Source organism: Lepisma saccharinum, chromosome 2 (assembly GCF_977018435.1).
Source record: "Lepisma saccharinum chromosome 2, izLepSacc3.1, whole genome shotgun sequence".
NCBI classification, from domain to species: Eukaryota; Metazoa; Arthropoda; class Insecta; order Zygentoma; family Lepismatidae; genus Lepisma; species Lepisma saccharinum.
The window spans coordinates 116,974,522-116,988,349 of NC_139230.1; the positions used below are offsets into that span (position 1 = coordinate 116,974,522).

At 37.6% G+C, this 13,828-nt stretch overlaps 1 protein-coding gene across 3 annotated transcripts in view; it reads left to right on the forward strand.

Moving 5' to 3' along the window:
- Positions 1-13,828, forward strand: part of LOC145984127 (histone-lysine N-methyltransferase NSD3-like) — a 338,807-nt gene that overhangs the window by 132,013 nt on the left and 192,966 nt on the right. For all 3 annotated transcript variants that reach the window (XR_014441281.1, XM_083117563.1, XM_083117562.1), the window contains exons 5-6: positions 6,358-7,397; positions 8,098-8,226. Coding sequence is in view for 2 of the 3 variants with exons in the window: in XM_083117563.1 (XP_082973689.1) it covers positions 6,358-7,397; positions 8,098-8,226 (1,169 nt within the window). In the remaining variant the exon portion in view is untranslated. The remainder of the gene's footprint in view (positions 1-6,357; positions 7,398-8,097; positions 8,227-13,828) is intronic.

Here is a 13,828-nt window from a genome sequence, read left to right on the forward strand (position 1 = left end):
CACGATACAATGTCACCGACATCTGCTCTAATTGGCCTTGAATCGAGCTGATTTCTACATCAAACTCTACAAATTGCTCATCACTAGACTCGGGCAACAGATCACGTAAGAGTTTCTGAGTTTCCTCTGTTAATTGTACGGTTTTGTTGATGTACATGGTAACACTCTCTTGTGAGAGGTTGTCTGACGCAATCTTGTTTTCAACCCACGTAACTTCATGTTTCAGAACATGTTTGCATGAAAGTATCTACTCCATAGTTCACAACACTAACACTAGTTCAGACACAAAAGTCAGAACACACCCGGCATGGGATAGGATGCACACAAAGCTGCTGGTTGGAATCAATTCATTACACGTGGCACATACTGCACAAATCTGGCTCGGAGGACCATGGAGTGGCGTTACACCAATAAAACACCTGGCGTAACTTTCCCAAGTCCAGGAGTATGTTGATCTCGTGTTGGGTGAAAGAATTAAGTCTCTCATAGCTCATGAAGACAAACATATATTATAATAACAGATATTATACACAAAGACACAGGTTATACGACGACGAAGTACCACCACTTGTGGTCACGCCGTGCTCGTTCACACACACACACACACACACACACACACACACACGAAGACACTAGAGTTCAGTCAGTCATATTGCGTCATGCATATGACATGTACTTCACGTGGCAGACTTCACTGCCATCTAGCGAGCAACTCTAACATCATTTTTTAATTTTATTACAGTACTGAACAAACATATATTTTTAATAGGCTCTAACTTATGTTTTAGCACATCACACTGCGACGCCAAGGGTCCCAGGTTTGAATCCTGCCCGGGCATGGTTGTTTGTGAATTTCCATTCATCGATTTCATCATTTCATCACTCATCCCCATCTTCACAACTTAGCCAAGAGGCACAAAACACGAATTAAAATAAACTAAATCAATCAATCAATCAATCAATCAATCTAACTTATGTTAAGTGTTCATCATATATAATCTATCAAAAAATTGTTACTTCCAAACATTGTGATTTACCAATAGTTGACATGAATGGCCAAATGAAGGTTATCCAAAATGAACACATTTCACACATATAACTTGATTTCAGTCACAGTAATATATGTTAATTATTACAAGGACATTGCAGGAACATAATAACTTGAAACTGAAGCAATGTTTCTTGAGTCGGCAATTCTATTATCAGGGAAAATGTGCCTCATTTGCCTTCCTCTGGAAAAAAAAAATACCTTTCTTGCCCCTCCCTGGAAAAATCCTGCAGATTCCAGGCATTTATTTTGTCACTATTTATGCTCGAAATATTGACCTGGCTGTCTTGAGTTTATTGTGAGGATGGAATTAGCAAGTAGATCTCCTGAGGGTCACTGCCAGCAGCTGCAGTTTGTAGCCAACTATTCAAGAGCCACTGAAAATATTTCTGCAAACTATCAGCAACTCAATTGGTTATTTGGTGATTCCTTGATTACATGAAAAACTGCATCATAAGGGTTTTATTCATTTTGATGGAAATCCTCCAATGTTTGTTTGTTTGCTTTGAGTTTTGTTTAAAATCCACTTTTATGTTCAGATAGGTTAATTGGGACTGGACCCACAGTTTGAAGTGTGATCTGAACCACTATGCACCTTCACTGGTTATCAAACCCAGAACACCTTGATTAGAAGGTGCCAGTGCTACCACTACACAATCAAATGTGAGAGCAATGAAAATAACTCCTCCTCTCCCCTTTACATGCACACATACACTCCTAACCTTTTAACCTAATATTCATCAAACCAAGCATTACAGATCTGATTTGTAATTGTTTTCATGCATTTACTTAACATTTGCATATTGTAATACAACCGAATCTAATTTTTTGTTTTTGTTGTGCAATTTAGTATTTTATGCCTTATGAGTCATGAAAATGCTGATTTTTAAATCCAGGCACGAGGGCTAGATTGATTTAGTTTATTTTACTTCACGTTTCGTGCCTCTTGGCTAATTTGCGAAGATGAGGATGATTGATGAAATGATGAAATATGATGAAATATGAGGAGCTAGAGATGACTTTTGCAAAACCATGTGATTTTTTATCACAGAAAAGGAAAACTTGGATATTCCCTAATAGAACACCAAAAGTAAAATAAATTATCTGAAAACAACAATTGCACAAAAAAATATTGTTCAGTCATTGAAGATTTTGTAATTCAAGATGGTTTCTAAAATAAAGACTTATTTGCATTGCAATTTTTTACACTAGTGCTTGATAATATTAACTGCATGGGATTATAATTCTTCTTCTGCTTGTATTGCACTACAGCCCTTCGTGGGCTCTGGCATCCCAAACAATCTTCCTCCACCTCATTCTTTCTTGAGCTACATTCTTCCAGTTATGTACATTCATCCTTTTCAAGCCTTTCTCAACTGCATCGATCCATCTTCCTCTCAGTCTTCTTCCTTTTGGCCTTGTTTTTTGTTCCTCATAGTTTCTGGTTTAATACCAAGCATGGTAACCTGTCATCCTCCATTCTCATCAGATGTCCTGCCCATCTTAAACATTGTGATTTGATGTATCTCCCCACATGTTCATGTTGGATCAAGTCTTCTAGCTCCATATTATTCCTTATTCTATAGGATCCGTCATTATCCTTAATGTGGCTAAAAATCTCTCGTAAGAGTTTTCTTTCAAAGCACATTACCTTGCCTATTGCTTTTGATACAAGTTTCCAGGATTCTGCACCATAAGCTATCACCGGTCTGATAAGTGTCCTATATAGTCTTAATTTTGTGTTCTTGGAGAGGCTCTTGGACATGAATAATTCTATATGTGCATAATATTGTCTGTTTCCAGCCTGGATATCTTCTTCTTCTATATTGTTATGTAGAATGGCTCCAAGGTGGGTAAAAGTGGAAACTCTTTCAAAACGGTATGTGCCTACATTCAGAACCACGGGATTTCGTCTGGTTGGCAGTCTGGACATTCTCATGTATCTTGTTTTGGTTTCATTAATTAATAGTCCAGTTTTTCTGGATTTGCTATCTATCTTTAAGAAAGTAGCTTTAAGATTTGCAAGGGTTCGTGATATAACAATATCAGCAGCATAAGCGAGTATCTGAGTTGTTTTGTAGAATATGCTCCCCCCTTTTTTGCAGTGGACCGATATTGTGTGGCACATTAATGAAAATTAAAGTGGACAGCACATCCCCTTGTCTCACCCCTGTTTCTATTCTAATAGTTGGTGAGACTTCACCCTGCACCATGACTCCAGCCGTGGTATTTTCTAAAGTAATTTTAATTAGTCTTATTAATTTATCAGGAAATCCTCCTTTCTTTAATACCTTAGTAATCCCTGCTCTGTGCAAGCTATCAAATACCTGCTGGTAGTCTATAAATAGAAGGTGCAGATCTATATTATGTTCATAGAACTTTTCCATAATTTGGTTTAAGGTGAAAATGTGATCTATAGTACATCTATTTGAATGAAATCCACACCGATATTCCCCTAGCATTTCTTCTGCTATTTTAGATGCTCTCATGTACAGAATATTGGAGAATATTTTGTATCCAATATTTAGCAGGGTTTTTCCTCTGTATTTACCACAATTAGTTTTATCACCTTTTTACGGATGGGAAAGATAACTCCATATCTCCAGCTACTAGGTATTTTTTCTTGGTTCAATATCATGCAAACTAATTGGTGGACTTCCCTCCAGAGTGCTTCTCCACTGTTCTTAAATACCTCTGCGGGGAGCAAGTCTTCTCCAGGTGTTTTATTATTATTTAATTTCAGTATTGCACATTTCACTTCGTTGAACGATGGTCTTTCTAACTCACATTCTGTGACTTAGAGCTGGTCTTCATCCACAATATCTGTGAAGTTACATTTATGGGGCTCCTAAAAATGTTCTGCCCATCCTTTCAGGCATTTACTTTGATCCGTAAGTAGCTTCCCATCTTTATCTTTACATATGTGTAATCTTGGTTGATATCCAGTACTAAGATTTCTAACAGCCTTGTACATTTGTGTCTGTCTGATGTTCTTCAATTTTCCTTACTCTTTTCTCCATCCACTGTTTCTTTTTCTTCCTACAGAGTTTAGTGACTTTTTTCCTAGTATTTTTGTATGTATCCATGGATGCTTGTTTCCCTTTGGAGCAGATACAATTTTATTCATATCGTTCCATATTTCCTCAATGTTGTTAGTATTATTCCCATCACATAGCTGTTGATGTATGTCATCCTGAAAAGTTCTCTTATAGTATGGTGACCATAATATTTTGACCCCAAAACAGGACATCCCAAGGAAGTCAGTTTACCCCCTCCTGAAAATTTTGTTATGCCTAATCATAAAATTATTGTTATCATTAATGTATTATTATTATTATTTTAAAGTATGGATCTCATAAATGGCCGCGGTGGCTCAGTCGGTAGCGCGTCTGACTACCATGCTAAAGGTCCTGGGTTCGATCCCCGGCCGGTTCAAATCCGGGAACTTTTCTAACGATGGAAGCGGCCCCGGCGCCCACCCAACGTCGAATAACATGGGTACCTGGTGAAACCTGGGGGGTAAAGGCGGTCAGGGGCGTGGTGCTGATCACATCACCCCCACTCACGACCGGATCAAGAAAGTGTGGGGCGTTACCCCCACACCCCCTATACGCCTTCATGGCGTGGTGCTAAGCACAGGGGAACACTTTACTTTTTTACTTTTTTCTCATAAATGATATATACAATAAAATGAAATATGATCTCCCTTTGACAATAGGTATTAATTATTATAATCTTTGGTATAACTGGTCCCTTCTGAACTGCCTTTGAACTTTGTGCTATGCTGAAATTGAGGAATGTCAGAAGAATTTATTATTTGTGGAGCAGTGAATGAAAACAGCTTGATAGTTCACCAGCTGATCATAAAATTACCCAAAAAATTCACCACATGTCTGACACAATGTGTTTCTGTGAAGATTGAGGAGGATTTACATTATTGTTGCAAGTCCATATTAAAACTTCATGTATGCTTTTTGGCCATGCTTATTCACTGCTCTACAAATAATGGAACACACAAAACAATATTTTTTTAGCATGAAATATCTGAAATGTATACTTAGTTTCCATCTAACTCCTAGACTTTTTATAAAACGGGACAAATAGTGGTTTTTAGATAATATCGATGGGATGAGCAGGACACAACTCTGTAACGGGACTGTCCCTGTCAAAACCAGATGTATGGTTACCCTATCTTATAGCTGTCCTTCCATTACTTTTCTACATCACATCCAAACCTCTGTTTTCCTTTAACTTTACATACATTGGACAATTGTTGTCATATTACAGATTTGGTTAGAAAATGGTCACTACCGCAGTTAGCTTCTCTGCATGTTTTAACATCTATTACCGATGTAGCATGTCTGTTGTTCACCAGAGCATGGTCTATCTGATTCGTATATGTTCTGCAAGATGTTTTCCAGGCACCTTTGTAGATATCCTTTCTGGGGAAATGGGTACTTCTCACAAACATCTTATTTTGTATACAGTGCTATACTAATCTCAAGCCATTCTCGCTGGTGACTAAATGCAGAGAGTTCTTCCCTGCCACCTCTTTAACGCCTATTTTTCTGCCAATTTTTGCACAGTCGATCATTTACTGGTGTAAATTCCATCAACGATTTCCTAACTTCTTTACTTATTATAAAGCCTGTACCCCTGTGCCCTCTAGTTTCCGCACCACTAAACAAAAGTGTGCAGTTTTTCTTGTCTATCAGACTACTCCTAGGCCATCTTATTTCTTGCACTGCCATAACATGCAATTTATACTTAGTGAATTCATCAACAATTTCTGACAATTTGCCAGCTTTTTTTCACATTCCATGTCGCCATCCTGAGATCATTTACCTTAATTTGTAGCGGTGTTTATCATCTAGTTTCATACCTTATCCGTGGCTCATTGTTGGGTTTCTGGACAACAGGCAATTTTCCAAGGATTGGGTTGTCAGCCCAATGCCTCAACCCCCAACCTGGAGGACCGGGATTTGCGTTCGGTTTACTCCCCTAGAGGGATATTTTCACCACACCTTACAGAGCTCTATCTACCCATGATTTTCTCTCAGGGTTTTCCTTCCCTTAGCCTTTGGGCTAATCCCTACCCACAAGACAGCTGGTGCAGCACTTCTTTACTGGCTGGGCTTTACAGACCATTCCACTATCCACCATCCTGCGGACCCACCTAGTAGCTGAGGCCTTCCCTGGGGAAATATAATTAGTATTTATGATATTTTGAAACTGATGCATGCTCATTTTGTGCACATGTATTTAAACTAGTGTAGACAACCTAATTTTTTTTATATATTTTCTTCTAGGAATGAACGTATTAAATGGTTTAATGAGAAATATCCAATTGTTGAAAGAATTGGACAAACCAAAAGTGATGTTATTAGCAAGTCATCTAAATCTCCATCTGCAAAGGAAGACATGAAGGAGGAGAATGTGAAGAAAAACATGAATGGAGATTATGTGAAGAAAGTGGTAAAGGGATATAGTGTGAAAAAAGCCATGAAGGGAAATGAAAATGTAAAGAAAATTTTGAATGGATATTATGTGACGAAAGACATAAAGGAAGATAGTGTGAAAAGAGCCATGAAGGGAAATGTAAAGAAAAACATGAATGGAGATTATGTGAAGAAAGCCATGAAAGAAGATAGTGTGAAAAAAGCCATGAAGGGAAATGAAAATGTAAAGAAAAGCATGAATGGAGATTATGTGAAGAAAGACATGAAGAAAGATAGTGTAAAGAAGCCTGTGAAGGAAGATGATGTAAAAGCGAGTGAAGGGCAGGTGTCCGTTGAAGAGCCTGAAAGGTTCACAAATTATTCCCGGAAGAGAAAGAGAGAAAGCACAACAAATGAAGAAGCAACACCAATAAAAAATATTGTAGTTAATCAAAATGCAACTCCAATTAGAAAGGAAGAAGGAGCTGAAGAAAATCCTACTTCAAAGAAGAAGAGTAAAGTGGAGAAAGGTTTGGTCGAATCAAGAGAGAAAGATATACCAGAAGTATCAGAGGGGGCAATATTTGAGCATATGGAGGGAGGTGGCAAACATAAGTCTACTATAACAAATAAGACAGAGAAACATGTAGAAGAAATTATTCATTTCTGTTGTATATGTCAAAAAAGTACAGGAGAAGAATGCAACTGCAATTTCAGCTTTGAGTATAAATTTTGTGATAAGTTTTACCATCTAGATTGCTTGAAGAGTTTTCCACATGTTCAATCTAATGAGAAGACAGTTACATGCCCCAGACATCTATGTCACACGTGCATATCAAGAGATACAAAGATTGATTTCACACATTGGAATCTTGGAACTTGTGTTAAATGTCCAACTACATATCACTTAGGTAAGAAAAAACTTTTTGCAGATATTGCATGCATCAACACACTGTTTTCTTTCATTATCTACATTGTGAATGCTTTCAAAGTTTCTTCTTTCAACAGAAGTTCATGAAGTTAATTTTTCTCACATCAAGTAATACAAAAAATTTAGATTTCAACTTAACTTGGACTTTAGATTAATTACAACTTCAAGAATCAGATATGTCTTAGAAAGCACTTTTTATCTCTTTTGCTGATAAAATATGTGTAATTCCATCAATTAGGTCAAAAATGACATAAGTTTGTCTTATCCTAGGAAATCAGTGGCTTCTCAGTACTCCCATTAGGCACTTTTTAATGTGTTTATTCTTATTTCAAAATGCTTACGGATATGAATTATTTACTTGTGGAAATATTTTTCACTGGCAACATATAATTCCTGTTTTATATCCTTAGTGAACAGTGCTGAAAATGGTTGGGATTGAATTGAATATGCCACCCTCACCCGTAAAATGTTCCCCTTGTATTTTAATTGCATTTTAGCAGAGTTGCAAATGTGAAGGTCCGTTTCTTGATATAGCACAATGCACAGGATGAACATTCAGTTGCATGTAACTTGTATTTGTATTATTATTTTTATAGATTAGGCATTGTATTGTTAGCACTGGTATCAAGTTGCAAATGCCTCCATATTTCATACATTTACAGAATTATTTTTTCTTCCAGATTGGCATTGCATTCCTGCTGGTACGGAAATTGTAAATCGAGGAGAAGGAAAGATTATGTGCAACAAACATTTTGAAACTTACCAAAAAAGTAACAACAACGTCAGTGGATGTTTAGTTTGTGCAGCAGGTAAGAGAATATTTCTTTGTATTTATTATGATTAGTATTAGTTAACTGCAGCATGTCTTGCAATGTTGTTTCAGATAAAATATTTTATTTTTATCAGACCAGTCAGAGGAGGAAATTCTGACCTAAATGGAAGGGAAGTTCAAAACAACATTTATCATTTTATTTTTTATCTTTCTTTCTCATAAGATTTTGTGTGACCATTGTTGCGGGTCTTAGACTCTGTAGGTTGTGATAAGTTCATAGTGGATAGCTGGCTTTGAGAGAGAGTTTTGAGCAGGGTGGATAAAAATCTTGATTTGAATTTGAATTTTTTTAATGATTTTTTTCATTTAAATGGCTAGTATGGTTTTTTGGCACCATGCATATATGTGTGTGTTTTTTATACAAGGACCTTTCTCTGGTAAACGGCCCTGTAAAATATTTGAATATTTTGATTAAAGCAAATAAAGAAAATATGTGAATATACATTTATCTGCTTCTGATCCTGTATATACAGTATGAACCTACTATGGAAATATTTGTTGAGTGTGTTAATTAAATTGTAATAATTTAGGCAACTTTTCTTCCAGTGAAAACAAAATATTCCGGATGTACTATATACAAATATTTTTTATAGATTTTGAAACTGAATTTTGGCAATTTTTTTAATGATAGTTTGTAAAATATCAGCTGCCATGTTTATTTACACTTTTAATGATGTTGTACATTATTCTACACACAATGTTTTCTACTTTTACCTATAAACATTATTTAATTTTAAATAAAGTTAAATTTAAGTGTGTTTACAGTTTACATATTATGTTTCTTTCCATTGAGTTTCACCCCATCAGTACATATATTTTGTTTCCTTTCTTAGAGCCGAATAAACAGCATTCAATGATTACGAGATTTTTGTACATTCACCAAAAGTGATTCTGATATCTACAAAATCCTTATGTACATTATTCTATAAATTATTCACTTAACGTGGTTTAAATCAGTATTTTTTTAAATCACTTGATTTAAATCTTGCTCTAAACAGTAAGCAATGTGTGTTGCTTGTCAGCCATGTTTTACCTCAAGCCCTTCATATTAGAAAATGGAGGATATATATCTATCCTTTCCTCCCTACCTCTCCCTGGTTTTCTCTTCCTTCCCTCCTCCCTCTCTCACTCACACAAAAGAAATATGAAATAAGTATATCGTTATGTTCACTGAAGCTTCACTTTAAGATTTCTGGGTTCTAGCATCAATGCTGATTTTGGTGCCTCATAATATGGGGTACATGTAGTTTGTCTATTTATTTTCAACATCCACCTTTAATACTTGTCAGCTCTGGCAAACCATCATAATTCCATTTGTATGTAGGTTTTTTAAACTATGTGTCATTTTATGTCGTAACACCAGAAAAAATAGCAAATTCGCCACCACCATCTTCAAGCATTTGTCCTCTCAGGTCACCTGAGCGGGCATGTAATCGCTTTATATATATACACTATGTGGAAGAAAGTCATCAACTCTGAAACAAACTCCTCATGGAAAAGAGAGTACAGACGGTTATATATACGGCAGCAGGAGGCTTCTCAGATCATTCACTGATAAAATGATGGACAGGAAAGAGCTCAGCATGTTTAAAAGAGGGATCATAGTAGGCTGCTCCATAGGAGGCATGAGTATACGTAGTATAGCTGATGCCCGACAGGTCCCTAAATCAACTGTAGCCTTTGTCATCAAGAAGTGGAAGGAAAAGGAACACTGCAGCAATGCACCATGGAGTGGAAGACCCATGAAATTGGACGACCTGGACAGGAGAGTGCTGAAGAAGGAGATTCGGAAAAACAGGACCCGACCGATGCATTCGATTGCAGAAGAGTTTCAAAGTGCGACCAATTTGACTGTTTCAACCAAGACACTTCGCAAGGAGGCCCATGCGCTCGGTTATCATGGTCGAGCTGCTGCCCACAAACCCTCATAACAAAAAAACAAAAAAAAAAAAAAAAAAAAAAAAGCGGCAGATACTACTCTGGTGTAAAGAGCGGGGAAACTGGACGGTGGAGCAATGGCGGAAGGTCCTATGGAGCGATGAATCACGCTTCACACTGTTTCGATCAGATGGGAGAGTGTGGGTATGGCAATTACCTGGAGAACGTCTGTTACCCAAGTGTGTAGTGCCCACAGTGGAATATGGTGGTGGCAGCATCATGTTCTGGGGTTGTTTCAGCTGGCATGGCGTGGGTCCACTGGTACCAGTGTATGGCCACATGACGTCTGCATCCTACAGAGATATTCTCGACAACTCCATGCTCCCCACGTTGTGGCATTTCTATGGAAACGAAGAATGTGTGTTCCAGGATGATAATGTGACCTTGTCATGATTCCAGAGCTACCATGGAGTGGTATGAAGAAAATAATGTCACCCGACTGCATTGGCCTGCTCAGAGCCCTGACCTCAACCCTATCAAACATCTATAGGACGAATTGGAGCGCCAATTGAGGTCGCGATCGCCTCGCCCTTCTACACTTCCAGGGTTGGTGATTGTACTGCAGGAGTAATGGCAGAATATCCCACTCGGTGTACTACACGACCTTTTGGCCAGTTTACCACGAGAAGTGGCTGCTGTTATCGCTGCCAAAGGTGGACCGACCTCCTATTGATTGCAAGAAAACTGATGGTATTCGCTGACATGTGGTGTCCAATGACTTTCTTCCACATAGTGTATATATAAAACCACCACCAAAGTTAATGGTATTTTAAAAATTGGAAGTTTTTTAAAACTGATGTACATTCTGCATTTATTTTCTCTGCTTCAAAATGCAATACATACCTTGGAAAACACTCATTTTGTAGGCAGGATATAAAATTTAAAAAAGTGTCAAAATCTTCAAAAATTTCAACATGTTTTAAAATTAATTTTTCTGTTTAGGTACCTCTTCAATATATATATATATATTTGCCCAGTGTGATGAGTGTAAAATTTATTTTTAGGGAAAAAATAATTCTTGCAAATTCTCCTGCAAAAACAGCAACTGTCTATGGTATGTTATGGTGGTAGGGTGATTTTCTGAAGATTTTTTAAACATATAGGTCTGAAAAGTTGCATTATGTGATAATATTTCAGAACGTACAATGTGAGCACTCAAGATTCATTTTTGACTGGTGTGCAGTCAGGGTTGGGCTGGTAATGTACTTGATACATTTTTTATGCAAAATATGTGTAATTTAGTATTAAATTACTGGGCCTAGAAACCTGTGAGTTTACATCAGAGTAAAAAACTATTTCAATCTATTGAAATTGAATTACTTCCTGTTTAAAGGAAAGAACATTGTTCTTTTTGAGTTTTTGTTTTAAGTCCACTTTATGCACAGTAATTGGGTCTGGACTTAGCATTAAAGTGGCATCCAAATCACTATGTGTCTCCACCAGGTATCGAGCCAGGGGACCACTTGATAAAAAGGTGATGAAATTACTTCTACACCATCAGGGAGGTTGCTGGGCAGCAATACAGGTCAGGTGGGATTTTGATGTGTTCAAGGTTCAAAGTGAATAACAAAAATACCCTAAGGGATTTTACTAATTTTTGGATTTGGAGCTCCCATGCATCTTAAACATCCTATTGGAATTTGGTGACTTTTTCCACATATAGAAGAAAATGTATTTTGAAACTTACATGAAGTGCACACAGCAGAACCTTTAGTACCAGAATCTAACTTGATTGAAATTAAAGATGCCATTAAAAGGCTAAAGAATAACAAAGCACCTGACATTGATTTAATACCAGCTAAGTTAATTGAATATGGTGGGAATTCTTTAATATGTTAAATTCATAAATTAACTTGTTTAATATAGAATAAGGAATAACAATCCCATCATTGTTCTGGTGTTTAAAAAATGTGATAAAATGAACTGCAATAATTACCATGGAATTTCTCTCCTCAACATCATATAAAATATTATCTAGCATTCTTCTAACAAGACTAGCCCCCACATGATAATGAAATTATAGGTGATTATCAATGTAGATGTAAATGTAACACATCAACTACCGAATAAATTCTTTACATCAGACTGCATGTGAGAAAAATTGGGAATATAAGCAAATTGTCCATCAGGTATTCATTGATTTAAAAAAAACAAAAACATATGATTCGATTAAAAGGCATAAGTTGTTAATATATTAGTGGAGTTTGGAATACCTCAGAAGCTTTTAATATGATAAAAGTATGCAATAATGAAACTGAAAGTAAAATTTGTGTGGGTATTAATATGTCTGTCAAATTTACAATTCATGATGGGTTAAGACTGGGAAATGCATTATCTCCATTGCTATTTAATTTTGCCTTATAATATGCTGTTAGGAATGTAAAAGAAAGTAATGAAGGGCAAACATTAAATGGTGTGACTCATTTGATAACATATGCAGATGATGTAGACTTACTAGGGGATTATATATATCTATATATACACAAATGATGAAGGAGACCGTAAACACTTACCACACGAAGAGAAATAATTTTCTATTTCGCGATCTGAGTCGCATTTTGAAGACAGAAGGAAAAAGATCGGCGTCACTTGGAGAAGATGCACACAATACTGACCGTAGCATCTCTACGATCAGTGTTGCCAGAAACAGTTGATAGATAACGGAAAGTACTTTAACCAGTGTTTACTGTAAGGTGGGTGGGTAGTTTTGGGGAGGAGAGGAAAGGGTTACTGGTTGGCTAGGTTGAGTCTGGGGGGGGAGGGGTATAGTGGCTTGCATGCCTGCTATATAGGCCCTTTCCCATCGCCTGCGGAAAGATGTGTCAGAGCGGAGGGGGGGGGTTAAAAGATGGATGATGGCAACATGGAAGCAGTTATTGAAGGTGGTGTTGTGGCTGTTGGTGTGGATGGCAACTGTGAAATTGGAGTTTTGGGTATAGGAATGGTGATTATTGATCCTTAGATTCAAGGGGGTGGAGGTTTCGCCTAAGTAGAAGTTCCTGCAGATTTGGCAGATGAGGGTGTAAATTAGGTTGGATGAGTGGCAGGTGCAGTTAGGGTGAAGGGTGAACTCACCTGCCGCTGTGGGGATCAGGAGGGTGGGGGAGGTGATGAGTATGGGGCAGGTCTTTCATCTGGGTTTGTTGCACCTGTGAACAGCACTCACTTCTTGATGCAACTAGCCAACCTTGTACTTACCTGCAACAACTTCTGCTTCGGTGACCAACATTACCTGCAGATACGTGGCACAGCTATCAGTACCCGCATGGCCCCCTCTTATGCCAACCTGTTCATGGGCAGGCTGGAACAGGAATTCCTTGACTCCCAGCAACTGAAACCACTCCTCTGGCTAAGATTCATAGATGACATTTTTCTCCTCTGGACACATGGCGAACCCTCCCGCACTACATTCCTAAACCAACTGAACAACTTCACTACCCTCAAATTCACCTTGTTCCACTCCAAAGACCAAGTGACCTTCCTAGATGTGGACATCCACATTGCGGGAGACCACTTGGAAACTTCCATACACATCAAACCAACCAACCACCTCCGGTATATCCACTACTCCAGCTCACACCCCTACCACACCAAAAAGGCCATCCCATTTTCCCTTGCACTCAGAGGCCAATGCCTCAACT